At 49.5% G+C, this 23,301-nt stretch overlaps 1 protein-coding gene across 5 annotated transcripts in view; it reads left to right on the top strand.

Annotated features, from left to right (window-relative positions):
* Positions 1–23,301, top strand: part of DKK3 (dickkopf WNT signaling pathway inhibitor 3) — a 46,343-nt gene that overhangs the window by 18,535 nt on the left and 4,507 nt on the right. For all 5 annotated transcript variants that reach the window (XM_032166603.2, XM_032166604.2, XM_032166605.2 and 2 more), the window contains exon 5: positions 22,408–22,500. In XM_032166603.2, the coding sequence (XP_032022494.1) occupies positions 22,408–22,500 (93 nt within the window). The remainder of the gene's footprint in view (positions 1–22,407; positions 22,501–23,301) is intronic.

A 23,301-nucleotide genomic window follows, 5' to 3' on the forward strand; every position in this document is an offset into this window, starting at 1 on the left:
TTGCTGAAATAAAGTCCTTTGTCTCTGACCCAGAAGTCTCGTGTCTTCTGCTGGCAGCCATGAAACTGTGGCAGGAACATGTATCATCTTGCAAGTAGAGTAGAATCTTAGACCCTTCACACTTCTTGACAGGCTCCCTGGAAGAGGTGGCAGTTGAGCTGTATTTTGAATGATGTCTAGGAATTCTCAGTTGTGGGGAAGAAGGGTATTCCTTGAAGAAGTATTTCTTGTTCAAAGTCAAGGAGGCATGTGGAAATAAGAATATGTTGGAGGAATACTAAACAATTTAGAGTGCCAGAGCTGGAGATGTGCTTGGGGGAGCAGCAGGTGAAGCCGGGGAGAGACAGGGATGAGATAGGCAGGCCTTTGAGAGCCATGCCAAGGAGTTAGGAATACATGCTGAGTTAGGAACATATCCTGCATCTGCAGTGCTTTACCATGTCCTGTGCTGTATACTGTAATGAGACTTCATGCAATCCCTAGAAGAAAGAGCCAGGAAGATGTGGTTTGGAAGACAGACATTAGTGGGGATGGGGCTTTGCTTAATCCTGCTGAAGCTGAAGGCTTGAGCCCCTTTGGGCTGCAAAGCCTATACCCTGCAAAAAGCCTGGCTTCTGGCCTTGAAATCTGGAAACTGTTACTTAGAAATGGAGCACTCTGCTTTTGCTTGGTGCCAGTAGACAGGACAGATAAGTGACAGTAATTGAACTTGAAATCTCATTAGGTTGATGGTGTCGGCTGCAGAACAAGCTGATTTCTGTGGTCTCTGAGTAGCCTGGGCATGTCAGGGGCCCAACAGCTCCTCCATGCAGGTGTGTGGCTGTCCACTGCTCTCAGGACCTGGGGATCCTTCCAGACAAGCCTGGATAACTTTCACCATAGGGTCTTTGTATCCTGGCTGCCAAATTTGTGGCCCTGTCTTTCTTTACCTGTTGGCATCGTTCCAAAAAACTCATTGAGTCCATTTTGTTTTGTTTTTAAAATAACATCAAGGGCTACAACATGTCCCAGTATTCCCTTATTTAGTCAGGCACTGTGCCAGGGATCTGAGTTGCAGTCCTTCACACGATCCACATGACAATGATACAAGGCAGACACCCAGTTGACCCCATTTTACAGATGAAGTAACTGAGGCTCAGAGAAAATTATAAAACAGAACTTGTAGGTGGCTGAGCCAGTACTAAAAAAGAGAAATAAAATGAAACACTTAGGTCTTGTGGATTCCAAAACTTCCAAGACTCATGTTCTTAATGGAACATACAAAAATTGTGATAAAATGTATATAATATAAAATATCATCTTAACAATGTTTACACATATAATTCAGCAGGGTTAATTATACTGGAGAAAAGAATTCTCCAGAATTCTTCTCATCTTGCAAATCAGAGATGCTATACCCAGTAAACAATGCCCACCTCCTCCAATCCCCTGGCAACCTCCATTCTTCTTTCTGTCTGTATGATTCTGACTACTCAAGGTACCTCTTATGAGTGGAATCATACTGTATTTGTATTTTTGTGACTGGTGAATTTCTCTTAGTATAATGTCCTCAGGGTTCATCCATGTTGTAACAGGTATCAGAATCTCATTCCTTTTTAAGGCTGAATGATAATACATGGTGTGTGTATATACATAGATATATTCATATATTCATACCATGTTTTGTTTCTCCATTCATTTGTCAATGCACCCTTGGGTTGCTTCCACCTTTTGGCTATTGTGAATAATGCTGCTATGAACACAGGTATGCAAATATCTCTTTGATATTCTTTCATATCAAATGCTTTCTATTCTTTTGGATATATACCCAGAAGTGGAATTGCTAGATCATAAGGTCATTCTATTTTTAATGTTCTGAGGAAACACCATACTGTTTTCCATAGTGGCTGTGCCATTTTGCATTCCCACCAGCAGGGCACAAGGTAGAAGTTTTTTTTCAACCTTTCAGTCTTCATGACTATAGGCACTAGAGGACATAAGTGCCCAATGTGAGCTGAAGGGCTGTCTCAAAATTCCTGGCCCCTGCTGTCCTTGGATAGCAGTGCCTTCCCCAACTCTGTTTCCAGCAGTTGCCTCTGCAGTGTGGCAGCCATAGTCTCAGGGAGTATTTTTAAAGCTTAACTGATGCCACTGACCTGAGTTTCTCACCCCTCACCCTGGTCTGTAGCCAACATGCGGAAAACTTCCCCTAGGCCTGGGCGTATGCAGGCTCAGGCTGCATCTTGGAGATTGTGGGGATCCAGAGATGTGATTTCCTTGACCATTCAGGAATTAACACCCACTCCACACCCTCCTTTATGAGCCCCACCCTTACCCCCTCCATGGTGTCCTCAAAGACTCCCCAGAGGCATGAGGGGCCTCCCACTTCCCTGTAAAGGGGCTTCAGACTCCCAAGAGGTCCTATGGGGGACTCAAGCCTCCAAGGAGGTTTTGTGGTGATGATGGTTGTTTATCAATTCCCACCTGTGGTAGCGAGGGCTTCCTGGGAGGTAGGCCATGGGACAGTGCCAACAGAGGCCCCGGTCACCCCATCTCCTCTTCCAGGGTCAGAGCCCGGAGCAGTGGAAGGGAACTGGGTCAGGATGGGAAGTGGGGAGTGCAGAAGGACATGTTTAATGCTCCCAGGGAATTCACAGTCATGCCCCCAAATCTAATAAATTTGCTGGTTTCTCAAATCAGGCAGGAAACCTCCACTCTTGGTCACATCCCCAGCAGACTGTGGGAAAAATGACGGATGGAGATTGAGTCATCTAAATGTTTGCTTAGATCTCATTGCTCTGTCTACTGTCAGTTTCATTTTTCACCTCCACCTCCTGGAAGAGAAAGAATAAACAAGATATTTGGGTACTTTTTAGGGGAGCATAGTGGTAGAATTTGGAATCCAAACTGCTGCAAGTTAAAATCCCTGCTTCTGGGGCAACTTCCCTCATGGCTTTGAGCATTGGTTCTTGCTCTGTGAAAAGAGGATTTAATGACTGCCTGAGGAGGATATTTTATAAGTAGGAGGCAATGTCTGGAAAATGGTGTTTAATAGATGCTGAATAAGTGTAAATTCTCCTTTCTGACCTAATTTCCTGGACCCCTTGTGGCAGGAAGCAGTAGTTTATTGAATATGAGTGCGATAAATCAGTAAATATGTTTATTTTGTTGTAAGGTTGCTGTTGCTTTGAAAGAGTAACTGAGAAGGCTTCTGAAAGGTGATGGTGGCTAAGGTGCTAGACCAAACAGATGAAAAAGCTATTTGTGTAAAGACAGGCCTCATGCCAAAGATAAAGTAAAACAGTATTTCACTGAGTCACACAATTATAAATGGTAGAATTCACAGGGTCCCCTGAACTCCTCTAAACCAGGAAGGAACACATGTGGCCCATCCACTGCCGTACCCCACCTCCAGGCACATGGCAGACATTGCTAATCAATTGCAGAGCTGTTTCCTTATGAGCCCAGATAGTCTCCGCGCTTGAGGCAGCACAGCACTTGAAGCAGCAACTGACAGTTGGGAAAGGACTGTCCTTGAAACCTATGTTCCACCCCTGCTTCAGACCAAACTTCCTATTTTACAGATGAGAAATCAGAGATGGGGGGGATATAATTTTCTCCAAATCATGCAGCCATCAGATCTGGAACCTTATTTCCAGTTCAGTTCGGTTTTTAGTGCATGGTGGACCTGGAATTTCCTTTTTCAGGAAGCAGGGTCTTGGTGCCCTTGTTTTTGTCATATCTCAAAAAATTAATAATTGAGAGGATGGGCCACCTAATGCTGAGAAGGATGGTGAAGACCAGCCAGGAAAGGGTGTTCTCAGGCCCAGGGAAAAAATTTAGAAGTTCATAAAGAATTGTCTGAAGCTGAACTCTGGGAAGGCAGGGATTTCATCTGTCATGTGCCACCTCTGTATCCCTGTGACTGTGCTGGACATGGATAGGGGTTGAGTAGTTGAATACATACTTAGTAGATGAAAGGTGTGTGACCTAGGTGCAAATTGGGGAATAGAAACAGAAGTAAAAGTCCTTGAAGGTAAGATTCTGTAAAGAGCTGTAAGTATGTAAATGAGTCTGATTTGTTTAAAAAATGAACCTCTGTTTTTCTTGCCTTTGTTCATTCATCTACATTATTGGAAACCTACCGTTTGCTGGGCTGTATACCCAGTGTTTTACATGTTTTCTTTTCTAATTCTTAAAACACTATGAAGTAGATATACTGTTATTTTATAGATGAGGACACTGGAGTTTAAAGAAGTTAAATTCAGAAGTCAGGGCAGATGGTATAATGGTAGAACTGGAATATGAACCCAGTTGTAAATTTTGGCCATTTCAATAAAAAGATATATTTATGATAAAGTCATGGTGGTTTGCAGCCATAGTGTTGGGTTGTTTTGATCCCCAGCCTTCCATTCCCGGGTTACAGCTTGTGTCATTAATATCAAGAGTCATTGAGCCCCTCCCCCTTCCAAAGGCCTCAGATGGAAAACCAACATCACAAAAGGACAACTGTATGGTTTTCCCCTCCCAGGGATGGCAGAGCCCCTTGGGCTCAGGGGAGAAGATATCAGTGGAAGATGGTTAGGAAACTGTGGAATCTCACACCCACTTTCTTTTGTTCTCACCACTGATGGGGTGTCAGACTTGCTGCTGCTGAAAAGGAACATTCTAAACCAGTAGAGGGGCATTTTAAGTGGGTGGCATGCTCCCGCGTCTGAAGAGGTTGGCCATTGACACATTTCAGTGATGCGATGTGGAAAATTCAGCCACAGGGAAAACAGCCTGAGTTTTCCATAGTCCCATAATTCAGGGCCTCCCAGAAGGGAGGCAGGAACAAAAGAGTAGTGGCTAGGATAGAAAAACACCCTGGCTTGAAGATGGCAGAGGGGCCTGCCCTCCAGGCCAGGGGTCCCCGGGTGGCTGGGGTGGGCAGAGGCCAGCAGATTCCATCCTTCTCATGCCTGGCAAGCAGAAGAACTTAGGCTAAGCCCCACCTGCAGGAGATTCCTAGCAGCCTTTGCTTTTTCCATTGTTTCTAGGGTCCTCCTTTTTTGATTAAATCTATGGGGACCTCCTTCCCCAGAGAGAACATACATCCTGTAGCATAAAGTTCAAATCAAAGGCCAGAAGTCGTACTCAGTGCCTGCTTTGTGCAGAGCTGCTCTCCTCTCCCCGCACCCCCATGGTTTTGCTGGGATTTGGAGGATGAGAGGAAGGAAAGAGAACAAACATTCATTAAGCACATACACAGATGCTGTGTGACCATTTCATATGAGCTACTTTCCTTCACTCTTACCAAACCCACCTACAACATAGTGTACTAGCCCTGAGTTAAAGATAAGGAGTGAAAAGCTCAGAGTGACTTGCCAAGGTCACCCAGCTAGTCAGTGGCAGAGTTGGGATTTACAATTATTTCCAAATAAATCTGTCTTGCTCCAAAGCCTAGACTCTTTCTAGTGCACTGAACACTGCCTTGCAAAATGATCAGATGGTGGGAAGGTCACTAATAGTAGTGGAATGTCTGGTACATGCCATGAAATGTGGTCATACTTATCACCCTGAATCTGTCTGACAACATAACTGGTTAGGTTTTATCATGCCCATTTTACAGATGAGGAAACTGCAACCCAATGAAGTTAAATGACTTATCCAGGCTTGCCCAGCAAGAACTGAGGAAGAGAGCTTGGGGAGCTCACTGTCGGGGGAGCAGGTCATTTTAGAGCCTTTTGTCTGAGTCTTGGCTTGGAGAGCCAGGGCAGCCGTGGTGGTGTGGCGGGGCTCCTTGGTGCTGGAGCACAAAGGAATCTCCTAGCCCCAGCCAGAAGCACCAAGACCATTATGAGGATGGGCGGCTCCAGGGTGTCTGGGGCAGGAAACTTGGGTGTGCCCAGACCGCCCTCCCTAGACCATCTGCACATGGCCTCCTCCTTGGAGCTGAAGCTTTCCATGTTTCTTGCCATCCCACAAAAGTGAAGCAAAATTTGACGTGGCCTCTTGTGAGCAAAATGAGGTCAAAGCATATGTTTTTCCACCACTGAAACATATTAAAGTTTTTCCCAGGCTTATTAGCATAAATGATTCAATTCGAAAAGTTAAAAAATTCTGGGAGACCCCTTTCCGTCCTCACTGTGGAAGAACTTTGTGGGTAGTGTTGGGGGCAAAAGAATAATTCCTCAGGGCAGGGAAGAGGCTGGAAGGCAGGAGATTGGACGCTCCTTAGAGGCTCGGCGGGGAATGCCAGGCACCGTCCCCCACCCAGCAGCCCTGCCAGGGGGCTGGGGAAGTGACTTTTTTTCTGCCCAGGGGAAAACAAACTGGCTTCTGTTTTGTTCTGCTTTAGATTTTCTTCACCTTTTCCTTTTTTTTTTTTTTTTTTAAGGAAATTGAGCAAATTCTTTGAGTTGTATTTATAAAGAGGGCAATGGATTAGGGACACTGAAGCAGTGGTTCTTCAGCTTGGGCATATAGCAGAATTATTTTCTTAATCTGGATACAACTCATGGGAAAAGTAATGTGTTTTTATTTTCACTTACTTTTAAATTAAATTGAGCACTTCCTTTAATCTGAAATGTGGACAACAAACCACAGTATTATTTGCAGTACTTCGTACCAGTAGCAATCACAAATATTTTTATTTTCTCTTACTGTTGTTATACGCATCTTAAAATAGCATTTATGCTCAGCACTTAGAGATGAAGAGAGTTGCCAGAGTTGCCAATAGGTCCTGCTATCCAATGTGTTCATAAGAAGCCCATAAAATACTGTCTCTCAAAATATTTTGATAACTCGATTTCAACACAACCATTTTTCTTTGTAATCCTGTATGTTTACCTTTATTCATCTAACTCTGTTATTCTGAGAACAGGAGAACAGGCTTCATCTAGGTGTTAAAGGGGTCCCTAGTACAAAAAAAGTTAAGACCCCTGGGGGGTCCACACTGGGGCCTCCTAATCACTCCTAGTCCCAGATACAGACATGGCCTAGTGGGCAGCAGGGAGGCTATAGAAGGATCTGTTGCCTTCGTTGGAGTGACATCCCCACTATTGTAGATAAGACTTAACCCTGAGGTTCCTCGAATCACGCCAGCCTCCCCATTCAGGTGGTTTGAATCCTAAAGACTACAAAGAGCCATTTTCAAGAAACTGAAGCTTGAGAAGATTCTGATTACCAGCATTCTTGGGTAGGCATTGGGCGGGGGGATGGTCAGGAAAATGCTAGGCCTGGGCTCCGTCTCAGATGTAGGAGTACCCAACTTATCCTGGGGCGTCTCCCAGATGGACCATTTGACGCCAGTGTAGCCCAGATAGGGGCCTGCACTGACTCCTGCTGCCCACAACTGCAGCCAAGGCTGATCTTCGGTGGAGAAGGCCTCTGGCCCGTGGCCGCAGCTTGGCAGCCTGAACTGCTGCGTGAAGCATCCTCTGACTCCCTTCTCCCACTGCGGCCTGTCTTACCCATGGCATAGCCGGAGGATGCAGACATGACATCCAGTGGAGGTTTGTGATATGTCTGGAGGGATTACAGGTCACAGCCCCGGGAACCTTGTTCTTCCTGAGAGATTTCACCTGCCCCACCAAAGGCTCCAGCCCTAAGCCTTTGGGATGGACAGAGAAAATACAAAATATGATGCAGTTTTTATCATCTCCCAGTTCTCTCAAGTCCATGTGCCTAGAGACTGTGTCTCAGAAGCACTGTCTCCTGAGGAACCAGCTCTTGCATAGGTGCTATCTCCAAGTGCTGAGAGTGTGGAGGGACTTGGCACATTTATTACTTTCTTCCCAAGGCAAAGGAAAACCAAGTTTAAGAGACTGAGCTAGGCCAAGTCAGCTCACTGACTCATCTAAAAAGGGCAAACAAGAAACCAACTGAGTCAATCTGGAGAAACTCTATCCATCCCCAAGGATGGGGTAGTGTCCTGAATGTGATCAAAATGAGGCTGGGCAGTGAGGACACTCTCAGAGCCTGCTTGGCTTTTTGTAATTACTGAAAAACAGAAGCATGCGCTTCCACCCTGTCCCTGAATCCTGCCCAATTCCTAGCCCTCATCCCCTGCATCATTCATTCCCTTGCATGAATGAAGGAGTAGCACAACCAATCCCATGAACAGTCCCAGGCTTAGCTGGGTGCAGGTAAATCATGAGATCACTCTAAACTTTATCCCATTAATTGCCATGTTTGAGAGAAAGGGGATTTCATTAGGGCCTCCAGAGGAGTTTTCTGAGGGAAGAGACACAAGCTCTGGCCACCCCAGGAGGCCCTGCATGGACCCTGCCCACCACTGTTGTGTCAGGACATTGTCCTCACTTGTGGCCCGAGGACTCGCCATGGTCTCCCTGGCCCACGGAAGCGGGAAGGCCCAGAACTCTGTGGCCACGGCAGGGCGCTGCTACCCTCCATGGCTGAACATTATTAGCCTGGGGCAGATGTCAGCTCTGAGGGGCCCGCCAATTCTGGTGTGTCCCAAAAAGTGGCTGAGACTGGAGACAAGGAGATGCAGGATATGGATGAAGCGTGGGCCAGAGCGCTTTTTGCACCCCGAAGCCAGAAAAGGAGGAAAAGATGATGGAGATTTGTGGAGGCAGCTGAGTGTGTGGAGAGGCTGGGGTAGAGCAGGTGCCACCCTTCAGACAGCGCCACGTGGAAGCTGGTGGGACATGTTTCTGCCAACTTGCCAACTCCTAGGAGACCTGGCTTGTCACCCAGACCCTTCACCCAGCAGAGCCTGTCATCTCCCCTAGGAGGGCTTGTTACGATTCCCCAGATCTCTCTCCAGAGTTTCTTTCAGGAGGGCTGTCCCCATGCCCCTGACACATCATGGTCAGGGAGCCCCTGTGACTCCGACGACCCTGGAGCGCCCACAACACTCCCCAGAGGCAGCTCCAGATGTCTGCTGTTCATTGCCCAGAACACTTATTTTTTAAAAGAGGCCCTCACCATGGACTTCCAGCATCACCGGGGGCAATGCTGGGAATGGGGGTGGTCCTTTCCTCAGAGACCAACCAGGACCATGGGGAGCACCTGCAATAGCTGATTCAGAGACCAGGACATCCACAAGGACAGATATCTTATGAAAAGTCCTCGGGTTCATAGGAATGCTAGCTCTGCTGGGGGTGGGGGAGCTGCCTAGCCATGGATGATAATATCAAACCCGTTTGGCCTGGAGAGCAACCAAGAAGGCCCAGGGGTCCTAGCCAAGGCCAGGCAGGGTCAAAGTAGAGATGGAAAAGTTGCTGACATCAGTCACGGAGCTATAAAGTGAAGGCATAGAGAGAAGGCTAAGGCAGAGGGATATGAGACAGGCCTTTTTTCTCTAGATGGCTGTGTGCGATTGCTGAGGGCACAAACCCCACCATGATTATGCTTCTGGTTAGCCTCACTGCAGGGGAGCAGCCCCACCTCCAGCCCCGTAGGCATTGGTGATACCTGCCAAGCCCTGAGATCATCACCTTCAAAGTGCCCAGCAGGAAGGCTGGCAAGGCAGAGGGTGAGTTTGGATGCACCGTGTTCTGGGCATCTGTTACCCAAACTTAGTGGTATAAAACAACCATTTATTATGTTCTTGGATTCTGTGGGTTAGGAACTTGGACAGGTACCATGGGGATGGTTTGTCTCTGCTCCGTAATGCCTGAAACCTCTGACTTGAAGCCAGGGTACTCAATGACCAGCACTGGAGCCATCCAGAGGCTCTTTTCACCCAAGCTCCTGGCTGTTGCCTGGGACCCTAGCCAGTGCTATCAGCCTCCCCATGTAGCCTGGACTTCCTCACAACATGGTGGCTTGGTTCAAAGGGCAGGCACCTGACAAGGGAAGAAGCCTAATGGAAGCTGTGTTGCCTCTTAGAACCCAGCCTTGAAGTTATGCAGCATTACTTCCTCCACAGTTAGTTCATTAGAAGTGAGTCATTAGAGCCATGTGCTCTGCTAGGATGAGGATGGTATGATTGAGGGGTGGGCATGCTGCCTTCCAGCCCCCTGCTATTTTCTGTTTCTAGAAGCAATCCCTTGGTCAAAGAAGCTGAGTGTTCTGGGTGGAGAAGAGGCCAGTGATTTCAGTGCAGGTCTTCGGAGCTTTACGGACTGAGGCATTTCCCTCCTTGGGTTTCCGGGAGACACCAGTGACCAACCAGCCATGGGTCGCCTGGACAGGGCCACCCCTCAGAGATAAAAGCCAACTGTGGGCACTTACAGCCCTCCCATCTGAATCTTGCCTTTCCCAGTATGAGTCTTGGCATGTCTTATAACCACCTGTTGGTCCTTGAACCCTGAACTATTCCTCTCTTCATCACCCCAGCCCTGAGTGCCCAACTGGGGTGGGTACTCAGGACTGGGGAGCACCCAGGAGAGAGGTGCTAGCTGCCCAGTGGCAGAGAGTCAGGGAAGGCTTCCTTGAGGAGGAAACATCTGTGCTGCTCCCTAAAAATTAATTGACAGATAAGGGAGGTAAGGGCATTCTAAAAGCATGGGCCAAAGATCTGGGTCCTAGGGAGTTCAGAAAAATCAGGCTGGAAAACAGGTTGGGAGCTGACCAATAAGAGCTCTGTATACCATGCAGTTTGGACTCCAGGTCATGGTTGCTGGAGAAGGTGGAGAGACAGTCAGTTGTGAGGTAGAATGTGCTCAGGGTGACAGTGTTACAGGACCTCATGACCTTGGTCAGTTTGCGAGAGTCCAGAACCCATAAGCCCTGCAGATTCAGAGACCGGACCTGCTCAGCAATCTTGCTAACTAAATTCCGACCTCACTAATGTGTAAACCAAAAGCATAGGCTATTAATTTGCAGGGTTGAGGAACATCTCTTTCCATGTGGGGACCCCCATCCAGGATGCTCCCTATGTGGCGTCAGGGTCCTGGGGGGCAAGTTTGGTTTTCTGTAGGTTGCTGGGTGAGTGAGAATTAGAGCCAAGGGAACTTGAAATTGTTGAAGGGACGTCATGGGTTCCAGGGTGCCTGGTGCAGTCAGAGCAGAGAGCTGCCACGGAGCTCCAGGCCTCCCTCTCTGTGTCCTGGGTCACTGGGACACACCTTTTGTTCACTCCCTCTCTCCTTGTCACATTCTTTTATGATGTCAGAATCACAGATGCGGGCTGACTGTTCCCAGGGCCTGGAAGGCAGGCTGTCTCCTCCGATTATGTGTTGACTGAATTTGTGCAACCCTCAGCCTTCTCCAGGGCCCCTCGGCTGGAGCAGCATTCTGAACAATTATGATCAGGGACATGAATAATCAAGTTTGTGTTTTAGGCAAATAACTGGAGCTGCAGAAAGGAGTCTGGTGGAGAGGGAGGCAGGCTGATGGCTAGACGCTGGCCTCCTTGCTGCCAGATTGTGCATAGGATGGGGTATGACTTGGTGGGAGCATCTGTGAGGGTAGCAAAGGCCCTTCTCTGCCTGCAAGGAAACCCCAGGACAGTGAGCCCCAAACCACCAGAGTCCCTCCTCACCAACTTCCTGGCCTTAGCAGGAGCTGGGCAGGAATAGAGACTTCTCAGGAGGGTAGAGTTAGGAGTGAAGCCAGCTTCCTTTCTCTCTGGCAGTCATCTCCTGGGATCCACATCCGGATTCAGTTCCTGAGAACCTGGTGAGAACTTGGCTACCCACCTGTGACCGGAAGCATTTCTCCCGGAGTCACGTGGGAGACTTCACACTGACCTGGGCTGGCTCTCCTGCACTGCATCCAGACACTGTAGGCCCCGCGGGGTTTGCAGCCTGGAGTTTGGAGCAGCTGAAAGGCCTGTGGGCCCTGAGCAGATACAGCAGCAGCTGTTAGGGGGCTGCTCCTGCCAAGGCTTCCCCGCCCAGGCTCCATTTCCTGACACAAGGGTAGGACAGTTGGAGCTCCCTGCGGGTTGGGGAACAGAGGCCAAGGCCCCTGAGTGGATGGGAAAAGTCAGGCTGGGGAGAGTCTGAGGCTGTCACTGTTGTGATTCATGCCTTTCCTTGTGTCAGTGAACCTGTTCCCCACCTCTGTAGCTGCTCTTGTTACCGTGGGATACTCAGCCTGGCCATCTTTTTGGATCCCGGACCCCATCTGCTGCCTGACCTAGCAGGAGAGCCAGCTGCTGCGTCACATCCCAGCTCTAGCACTCACTAGCTGTGTGACTTTGGCAAGTTACTCAGCCTTTCTGTGCCTCAGTTTCCTCATCTGTAAAATAGAAAGGAATAATAACAGCCCTCTCTCAGTGGAGTGTTTTGGAGATCACATGAGTTAATGTTTAGGATGCAGGACAGCTCTGGGAATAATATCTACGAAGCAGGGTAAATATTGGCCATTATGGCTATGATTGTTTCATGACAACCCCTGTCATCACACACAATCCAGAGGCCTTTTCTCCAAGTACAGAAACTGCACCTGAGCATGGTTGCTCACACCTGTCATCCCATCACTTTGGGAGGCCAAGGTGGGAGGATCACTTGAAGCCAGGAGTTCAAGGCCAGCTGGGGCAACATAGAGAGAGACCCCATCTCTACAAAGAAAAATTAAAAACAAAACCAAACAAAATGTTAAAAAAAAAAAGAAGAAGAAGAGGAGGAAGAAGAAGAAGAAAGAAAAGAAGAAGAAGAAGAGGAAGAGGAAGGAGAGGAAGTGGAAGAGGAAGAAGAGGAAGAGGAAGAAGAAGTGGAAGAGGAAGAGGAAGAAGAAAAGCTGCACATGCCCACAAAGCCCCTGAAGCACAGGCCAGAATCTGGGGTAGGGGTAGGTAGTGGGTAGGGGGAGGAAGGGCAGTGCTTCCTGGCCTCCTCCCTGGAGTGGGGTCAGGAGCAGGCACCCTGATGTCTTTCTTGGCTTATCTTCATGGATGTCTTTGAGGCCACCTCTCTTTCTGTGGCCACCAGCCCCTCCTTCTCAACCTTCTCCTGCTCAAGGCCAACCCCACTTTCTCTCTTCCAAGAAATGCACCTGTTGAATCTTCACATTGATTGGATTGGCATATGAAATACAAGACACCCTATAGAATACTAAAATAATTTTTGGTATGAGTGTGTCCCATGTAATAATTGAGGCATGCTATATGAAATTGTTATTCATTGTTTATCTGAGATTCAACTATGGCTGGGCATCCTGTAATTTTATTTGCCAAATCTGACAAATAAAATTTAGCTAAATAAAATTTATTTGCTAAATTTGGCTAAATCTCCTTTAATCTATCCAATAACCTCATGAGGTTCCCCACTTTGAGGCCCCTAAACAAAGAGGTCTTATGCAAGTGGAATAAGGAGCCATTGAGGAGGCAGGTGGGCCTGGGAGACCTGGAAGTGCTGCTGGACTTGTCAGTGCATTTGGGCCTGAAATGCCCATCAGCCTCCTGATCTTCTGCATATGGAGTGCTAACTGTGGACTCAGTGTGTCTGGGGAAGAATAGACCCAGGCCAGGCTCAGTGACTCCACCCACACAGCGTGCCTTTGGATAGGTGGTGGGGGCTGTGCAGACCCTAAGTCCCCGGAGAAGTGTTGCTGGGAGTGGGTAGAGAGGGCTCTCCCCATGGCTGCCAACCCAGGCGGGATGACAGGCACTTGGATGAGTAGAGACAAGCCTTTCCTTTGGAGTTAAATATGCGTCTAACTTCTCCAGAGGAAATGCCACTCAGGCTGAAAGAATGTTGGGAGGCTCTGTGTGTGGAGGGCTGGCTCTCGGTGGCCTGGCAGCAGGACAAGATTCCTGGAGGAAGGAACAAGCTTTTCCAGGGACCGACAAAGAGAGGAGGCTCGCAGAGGAGCTGTGGAGGTGGGAGCTGTCTGTATATATTGGAAGGAGAAGACGGAGGATAGGAGGAGAGAGAGAACTCCAGGACTGTTTCCTGAATGAGCAAGGCATGACAGGCACTAAAGGGTTAGGAGCAGTGTTCTCCATACCCTGGGGTGCCAAGCTCTGCTCGGGGGTGCATTTTCCTCTTTGCTGGGCTGTGTGACTTGGGGAAGAAAATTGGCGGGAGCAGCCCCAGGTGAGCCAGGCCTTTGCAGACATTGGCACTTGAGAATAACAATAGCTGGCACTGATGGGCTTCTGGCTCCTGCCTGGGTTTTTCCACAGGGCGGTCTCTGCAGCGGGTCAGGCTAGAGCCCCTCAGTGAGGTTTGGGGCCCCCACCACCTGACCTGGCTGAGAGTTTCCAGTGTAGCATCCAGGAAAGACTGGAGGCGCCCTGCTGTGTTCCAGACAAATGTGCATCTTACAGGCTCCTGCGACTGGCCTGGTTTTAAGGTCAAAAAAGGACTCTCAGGAATGGGAAAAGCCTGACTTGGGAATCCTGTAGGAGAAAAGGGAAGCTGCCTGCTGCTCTTCCTCAGGGCACTGTTCCTAATCTTCCAGTCATCTTGTGCCAGGGCCAGCCTTGTGGACCCTGTCCTCCTGCAGCAGGCACAGCTGGCAGTGCTCCACCTCCCTGAGAGTTCGGGAGTTCCCTCCTGCCTCACACTGCCATCTCCTGCCCCCTGACTGGGGCCCTGACCCAGCCCAACCACTCCCAGAGAGAGCTCCATAGAGCACCGGGTTGCAGTTGAGCAGAACTTGGCTTGAGTGCAGCTCTGCCACTTCTTACTTCTGATTTTGGCAAGTGACTTCATTGTACTCAGTTTTTTCATCTGTCAAATGGGGCTTCTCTTACTTACTTTGGAAGACAGGATAGTGTGAGGATGAGCTGAGGTGATGGATGCTCAGGGGCCTAGCCCCCAGGGGTGATTGAATTGTGTCTATTTTTTCTTGTCCCTTGCAGTCTCCTTGTCCTTGTTGGTAGTTGGCCCATCCTGGGCCCTCTGTTGGTTCCATTGCAACTGTCCTCCTCCTTCTTGTCTTCCCCTCCAGAGCAGAGGGCTCTAGGATGAAGCAGGAAGTTGTGATGCTGGTAATGGGAAGGGCACTGACTCAAGCCTGATGTTCTGGGCCTTTTCAGTAGAAACGTATTCATTAACAAACAAGACCCATTGGCCCACACTTAAGCTCAGGAGAGGCCATCCTTTGAGCTCTTGCCGTGAGTTAAGCACCGCAAATAGAGATCCACTCTAGGGGTAGAGTGGGTGGAGGCCACTAAGCACTATTGCATCTGTTATCTCCTTTAATCTGTCCAGTAACTTCATGAGATTCCCCACTTTACAGATAAGACCCAGAGAGACTCAGTAATTAGGCCAGGATCACCTAGCTTGTAAGTGAATGTGTATTAGAACCCAGGTGTGGGCGCAAAAGCCTATCTCAGCCCTACATGGCCCCAGATACACTTGTGCCATATGGTCTTGACTTGTGACCCAGCAGTATGGCAAGTGCAGCGACAGAGCCTGTAGAGGGGAGTGTGGGGGCCCAGTGGGGAATGGGGAACTGTGCCTGGACTCTCCCAGTGTTGGCACTGCAAGTCCTGCATCCCAGGATACCCCTATCCCTGGGTGAACCAGGACCTTGGCCACTTCATCCACACTGCTGGCTCTTTACCAGAGGACCACCTCTGCTCAGGAGGGTGCCTGGGCCAAGCTGCCTCCCCATCCATGGGTTCTGGGAACAGCCCCACATCCAGAAGAGGATTATTTGTTTATCTCACAAATTATACCATCTGTTCATCCTGGGAGCACTCAGGGCCTGGCATGACCACACCACCCCCAGGGTGCCAGGAAATGGTAATCCACAGATAACATGCCCCACCCAAAACTTCAGTGACCAGAATGTGTACGGGGCTGGGGTGCCAGAGCCTGGCTCAGCCAAGAGACGCTGTTCTGGTCCCTGTGGCTCTTTGGAATGTACCAGCACCTCCCCACTGACCACCCCTCTGTCACCTTCTAACAATAAGATGCTGAAGGCTTAGGAACAGAGCTGACTGTGCATGGAAGATCCAAAACAGAGGAGATTGGGGCTGCTGGCTTGTATGGGGGGAAGGCACATGTATTAGTTTGCTAGGGCTGCCATCACAAAGTACCCCCAAACAGGACGACTTAACAGAAATCTATTCCGTCACGGTTCTGGAGGCTGGAAGTCTGAAATCAAGATGTCAACAGGGTGTTTCCTTCTGAGAGCTGTGAGGGAAGGATGTGTGCTCTTATGAATGTGTGTGTAAATCTGAGCTTTTCTTCCATCAACACCATTGGGCTCTAAAGCTCTATGACCAGTGGTTCATCTACTGGTCAGTTCGTTCTTTCTGTTATTCTTTTTTTTTTTCAAGATGAGGTCTTACTGTCTCACCCAGGTTGGAGTGCAGTGGTGTGATCTTGGCTCACTGCAACCTCTGCCTCCCAGGCTCAAGCGATCCTCCCACCTCAGCCTCCCAAGTGGCTGGAATCACAGGTGCATGTCACCATGCCCAGCTAACTTCCTGTTATTCTTTCAGTGAATGGCAGTTGTGAGTCAAGCACATGCTGGGGGAATTAGAGTCAGAGACTGCTCCAGAACTCATGTTGAAATTCAATTTCCATTTTAACAGTATTAAGAGGTGAGACCTTTAAGGGGTATTTAGATCCTGAGGGATCCACACTCATAAATGGATTAATGCCATTATTGTGGGAGTTGGTTTCTTATAAAAGGGCAAGTTTGGTCCCCTTTTCTCTTGCCCTTTCTTGTGGCCCTTTCACTTTCTGCCAGGGGATGATGTAGCAAGAAGGCCCTCACCAGATGCTGGCTCCTCAATCTTGGACTTCCCAGCCTGCAGAACCATGAGCCAATAAATTTCTGTTCATTATAAATTACCCAGTCTCAGGTATTCTGCTCTAGCAGCAAAAATAGACTAAGATGGTGACTGACCTCAAAGGATGGCTGTGAGGATCCGAGAGGCATACTATACTTAAAGCCTGAAGGATGTGCAGGCAACTGGTTGACGCTCTCTAAACCTCACTCCTGTCCTCTCCTCCTGCACAGTGTGCAGAGCTCTCAGGACAAGTGCATCCTATTGGTGGAGGTCCTGGGCCTCCATTCTGCATGCAGTTGACCCTCACTTCTTGCCCTGAAGATGTTCTCTCCAGAGCCATGGGCTTGAGAGGAGCTTGGGGAAGGCCCTGGCCCTGGAGGCATCCATCCCCAGCAGCATCTTCCTTTGGGCCTCCGGTGAACAAGAATGTCTGGGATTCCTGAGAAGTGTGGGAAATCCAAGTGCCCAGCCAGTATGAGGAGTGAGATGCAGCAGCAAAAGGGTCCCAAAGAAGCGGTGCCTCTGCGGGCCCCACACAGACTCTGGGAAAGCCTCCAGGGACTCACTTGTTGTCCTCTCCCTCCTCCAAGTTTTGACTTCTGCTCTCTCAGAGCCTCTCTCCTCTGATCAACTCTAAACTGGAAAATCGAAGACTCAGAATGGCTCCTTTGCCATTTTCCACTATTTCATGACAGTGTCGAAGCACTGGGGCTGCTTCTCGCCCAACATTCCTGCCAAATCTATGCTGTGTTCCCGGTCAGCCCTCACTCCCGCCAGCTTCTGAGCTTTCTAAATATAGTTCCCTCCTCGGGACAACAAAGAAGCCATCCTCTGAATGACTGCATTCCCCATGGCCGGCTTCTGGGCTGTCTGTCAGATTTCCCCAGCAGGATGGGAGGGAGGAGTGGGGGCAAACAGGAGTGGCCAGGACTGGAGAGGAGCTGCTGAAGTCCATGCAGCTGGGTGCTGTCTTCCAGCCATATGACATTTGGGCTCAGACGCTCAGCGGCTATGGCCTTGACCGTGAGTTCCTCCCTTCTGTCTCTGGGGATGCATGGGGCCCAGGGCCCTGTCCCGGGCAGGTGCTACTAAGTTGTGACTGAAGAAGAGGAGAGAGAAATGGTGAACTCCCCAGCAGGAAATGAAAAGCATCTGTCGGCTCCAGTCCCGTCAAGCTGGGTGACCTCTCGGCAGATTCTATCCTTCAGTCTCAGTTTCCACATCTGTGAAGTAGGGATAAGGACTACGTCAAGGAGACTAGAGAGAAATTGTGCCAGGTGGCGGGCGCTAGTTGTCCTATCTGGCCAAGGCTCTGTGCCTGCACGTGATGGATTGCAGGCATAGCGTTTGAAGTGCTTTTTGGTGTGCCTTTCACTTCAGGATGGAGTCCCTCCTCTGGTCCCAGGGCTAAGAGGTAGAGGCCCTGCAAGGTACTCATTCCTTACTGAAACAAGACCCCAAGCCCAGAGCCCCTGCCTTCCCTCCCAGGCCTCTTATTTCTGATCTCAGCTTCTCAGCCATCCAGAGCCCAGTTGGGTGCTGAGGCCCCTTTAACACCTTGGCTCAAATGTGGACAGAACCCTTGAGCACAGCTAAGAGCAATTAGAATTATTGAAAAGAAAAAAACCTGGATTTCTCAGCTCAGGGCCTGGCTGTGCTTGGAGGGCCCTGACACGTGTCCTCTCCACCCACCCACTCAGTTCTGCTAAGGGTAGAGGGCCTGACTTCTTCCTCAGGTCTAACAAACACCGGGAAAGGTGAGGCCAGCCCCTGCTGCTAGTGGTCCTCAGGAGAGACTCAATACAGACAGCTTTACTGGATAGAGAGCCTGGCCTTTGTACAACAAAAGGTCACTCTGCCCCGGGACTTGCCTGGGGTGGATATACAGGCCACTGCCCACCTGTCTGACACCCTCAGGATGTAGGTAAGTCGGGACTAGATGTTTGATCCCCAAGTGCTGACCAGGACAGAGATGTCAAGTTTTGGTGGATGCCTTAGGGCCCTGTTGATTTAGACCTTCCTTTCTGCTCACAAGCTGGTCCCCTGGCAGGGGTGCACCACGGCGGGATCAGGCATTGGATGTGTGGAGGAGCAGATGCATAGCTATCTGTTGCTATGGCCACCGTTCACCGAGCATGAACTCTGTACAACAGCCCTGCAAAACAGCTCCTGCCTTCATCTTTGTTTTTAATAGAGGTAGAGTCAGCAGCCCAAGGTTTCACAGCTGTTAAGTGGCAAAACTGGGATTCAGTTTGTGCGCCTTGGAGTCCCAGAGTTTAGTATGACCGCAATTGTTAAGGAGTGTGTTCCTGCTGGGAATGGCAGTTGCACATCCAACTAGACAAGCTGGTGGGCTTGATTATAACAAAAGCCTCAAGCTTTCTTGAGGGGAGTCATGCGGAACAAACCTACCAGCACTCCTTGCTGATACCCCAAAGGAAACCAGTAGCTTTGGTATATTTAGATTTTTCAAAGGTTTTTGGCAAAGTTCCATGCCAAAATTTTTTTTCCGTACCTAGAAAAACAATTAAGTTTGAAGGGAATATGCTTTGTCATGCATAGGAGCCTGTTTAGGGAAAGGAAGCTATTCCTAAGAATGAAAATGCACCCGTCTTGATGGATAATTGTAAACAGCAGGGTCTTACAGGAATTGATGCTAGAAGAGTCTTAGCTCATATTTTTAATTAAATATCTGGGAGAGGAAATGTATAGTGAAAATCCCAAGTCTATGAAGGCCTTTCGGGGGAATGAGAAGCCAAATTAATGGAATGTATGTTTTTTGCGCTAGTTCTCAAATAATTGCTAACGATCAGCATTTTGTTAGCCTGTTTGCCACAGTAACACGCAAGTGCTTTCACCCACTCAACACATATTTATTGTGCGCCCATGATGTTCCAGCCACAGTACTGGGCACAGGCATGAGTGTGGTATTATTCTGCTTTACAGAAGGGCTTTAAAAAGCTTATGGTTTCAACATTTCCCTGCTTTTGTTTATGGTTCTAACCCTTGCTTGTTTTAGAAATCATTATGCAAAGAACAACTGCATTCTTTTCAATGACCGCACGGAGGGATTTTTCTGTGAAATGACTGTACAATAATCAGTTCCCTCTTGTTGGACATTTCTGTTATTTCTGGATTATAAATAATATAACAATATAGCCTCAAACACCTTTGTTCTCAGATATTTACATATATGGACAAATGTTTCTGAGGGTAGTCACCAGGAAGGGAAATGACTGGGTCAAAGGACATATACATTTAATTATTTGATAGATGCTGATGGATTGCCTGCAAAAAAAAAAAAAAAAAAAAATCTTCAATTTTAATTACCCCAAAGCATTTGGCAATGCCTATTTCCTGAAACTAACATTGAATATTTTATTAGTTTCCTATTGATGCTGTAATAAATTACCACACATTTACTGGATTAAAACAACACAAATTTATTATTTTCTAGTTCTGGAGGTCAGAAGTCCAACACAAGTCCCACTGGGCTAAAACCAAAGAGGGGGCAGGGCTGCATTCCTCTCTGGAGGCTCTAAGAGAGATTCTGCTCCTTGGCCCCTGGCCCCCCTTCCATCTACAAAGCCAGGGATGGCCAGTGGAGTGTCTGTGACACCTTGCATGATATCACTCTGACACTGACTCTTCCTCTATTCTCTTTTCCATTTTTAAAGTCCCTTGCGATTCCATCAGGTGCTCCTGGATAATCCAGAGTGCACTGCCTACCTTCAGGTCAGCTGATTAGCAACCTGCATTCCCTCTGCCTCTAATTTCCCCTTCCTATGTAACATAACATACCCACAGGTTCCGGGGAACAGGATGTGAACATCTTTGGGGGTGCTGTTATTCCGCCCACCATGGAGACATTCAACCTTTCTAATTTTTTCCATTCTAAGTGAAAAAAATGGTATTCTGCTCTTTTAAGTTGCATTTCTTGATTGATTTCATTGGTGAGGTTGAACGCCTTTCTATTTGAAGAGGCAAATTTCTGTTGTTCTAAGTTGTCTGTTCATACCCTTTGTCTCCTTTGCTACTGGGTTGCTCTTTCTCTCTCTCTTTTTCCAATTGAATTATGAATTTCTTAAGGGCAGAGGCCTCCTCACATTCACCTTTGTGTCCCCAGTCCCTCAAAATATGGCTGGTTCAGAGAAGGGATTCTGTGCCTGTTGGCCCTTCCTTTCTCCCAAATGTCATCCCTCCTACTCCATTTTCTTGCCATTCTGCTTTGGAAAGAATGTCAGGAGGCTTCCGGCTGAGCAGCCTGAGTTGTGTCTGTGCACAGGAGCGTGTGCTGGGCTGAGACAAAGCGCGTCTGTGATTTGCTTCCAGCCCTGGGACTTCTCTGGCCGTTGGGGCTCTGGCTCAGACTCAGTCCCGTCACTTGAGCAGCCGTTCACCCTACTCAGAGCCTTGGTTTTCTTATCCGTAAAAACAGCAATGGTATCATGCCTGACATTTGAGGGGTGCTAGGAAAGTAACTGAAACAAAAGCATCAATGCTTTGCAAGGGAGCACCCTGGTTGCTGGGCCACCAGCACTTGCAGTGTTGATCAGAGCAGCAGAGCCCCCAGAAGGGGACTGGAGGCAGCTGCCGGAGGTCCAGGCCTGCCCGGCCAGGCTCTTCCAGGTGGGGCTCCACACCTGCATTCAGGATGGGAGGATGCTCTGGGTTAGCAGGGGGAGCCGGTCCTTCCCTTCCTCAAGACCCTTCCAGAAGGTCTGCTGGGCCCCAGAATACCAGGCCTCAGGAGGGTCCTTCTCACCACTGGCTGCTACATGTGGAGCCCTGAACCCCCTTGGCTCAAGGGCTGGTGGTGGAAAGAGACCCTCCACCCTGAACTAGTCACATTATCTTGGAGGGACCTCTCTGCCTCCATTTCACGGCTGGCAATATAGAGAAGGCATTCCCTACCTGCCTCCTGCTGGGAGGAGTCACTGAACAAGATCAGGGCCATCAAGCCTGATACCTCAAAAGGGTGATCAATGGCTATTCCTGTCATCATGTTCCCTCCTTCCCCTGCTGTAAAGCTGCCAGTTCCTAGGCCTGAGCCTGACAGCAGGTCCGGGAGCTGAAGCAGCCCTGCTCCTGTCAGTGACCGGTGACCACGGCAGGTCACAGTGCCCTCGGCCATGCCTCCCTGTTCTGTGACTCAGGGCTTGGGGTGGACAGATTCCCCTCACTCCCTCTCTCCCTATTTCTCCAGCCAAGCGGAGCTGGCAGCGATGAGGAGACAGCACCTGGGCTGGGAGGGCTGGAGTCCAGCCACCCTCCTCTAATTCATTTCCAAGCTGGCAGCTGCCTTTCCCTCTTGCAGAGACCCTAGACCCAGGACCCTGAGGGTGCTCTCTGTGGGCAGGGCTGTGGCTTTGTAGCAGGGTCTCTGGTGATGCCCCCTCTGCTGCCTCCCAGCCTTCACAGTCAGCAGAGCCCTTGGGGCCTGGCTTCCAGCCTTTCCTGTGCAGTCGGGCGGGCCTGGACCTCATTAGCACTTTTTATTAAATCCATCTGTTCTGTGTGGAAGACCAGCCCTGAGTCCCTGTGCTCCCGCCCTGCGTGTGGGTGGGGGAGAGCTGTGCACAGATGGCGATTGTGTGAATTTGGTGTGGGATCCTCCAGGCTCTGGGCCACCAAGCCTGCTAGGCATGGAGATGCTGAAGGGCAGTGCGGCCAGGCAGGGCTCAGGAGCGACTAGAGTCTGGAGGCCTTTCCTGACCCTGCTGAGCCTGTGGGGTCAAGAGTGGGGAATGGAAGCAGGCCTGGCCCTTCCTGGGCACTGTGGGCCTGCTGCTCTGCTCTCCACTGACGCATCTGCTCCCTGTGCCCTTCCCCAGGAGTGCATCATCGACGAGGACTGCGGGCCCAGCAAGTACTGCCAGTTTGCCAGCTTCCAGTACACCTGCCAGCCGTGCCGGGGCCAGAGGATGGTGAGTATGCCAGGGCCTCTGGGGCTGTGGCGCCAGGGCCTCTGGGGCTGTGGCACCAGGGTCTTGGGCACCTGGGGGAGAAAGCCAGGGATCCCAGGGTTCTCAGCTGGGCTTCCAGAAGAGCCTCACCGTGATGGGGAGGACCCAAGAGGGCTCCCCAAAGGGCTGACTCCTGGAGTGACAAGGAAATCATTCCAGTCTGGGTGACAGGAAGCCATTTGCAGACCCAGGGCCACTCCCATCCCACCCCATGTCCTCTGGTCATGTTGTTTGTGTCATTGATGGAAGAGAAGGGGAGGGACGGCCATGCACCATGGCTACACCTGTAATCCCAGCACTTTGGGGAGACCAAGGCAGAAGGGTCTCTTGAGGCTGGGAGTTCAAGAAGGGGAGGGAAGGGAGAGGAGGTATCCCTACACCTGTTCCTTCCCTGGGGGATGACCCATCCTAGTAGACAAACAGAGACATTCCGGCAGCCCCCAGGCAGGGACAGCGGCAGCTGCTCTCCTTCTGGGCCTGCATCCCACCTGCCAGATCTTTCTACTAATCTGCCAATAAGAGAGGGCAGAGGGATGGGGCAGGAAGAGGCCAGGGCACTGCCCCAGTGCAGGTTACACTGGGAAATGTGAAGCCAGGGCAAAGGAGACTCTTCCTTCACCAAACAGGCATTTTGGATGAAGCAACATGGACTCACAGACTTTTCCTAGTCATTTTTCCTTATTCAGACAATAACACAGCATGTTAATAAGTATGGAAAGTCAAGCGGTTCTTATTACCTTACCCGGCTGTCTGTGGTGAGGC

Source organism: Hylobates moloch, unplaced genomic scaffold, assembly GCF_009828535.3.
Source record: "Hylobates moloch isolate HMO894 unplaced genomic scaffold, HMol_V3 SCAFFOLD_11, whole genome shotgun sequence".
In the NCBI taxonomy this organism is placed as follows: Eukaryota; Metazoa; Chordata; class Mammalia; order Primates; family Hylobatidae; genus Hylobates; species Hylobates moloch.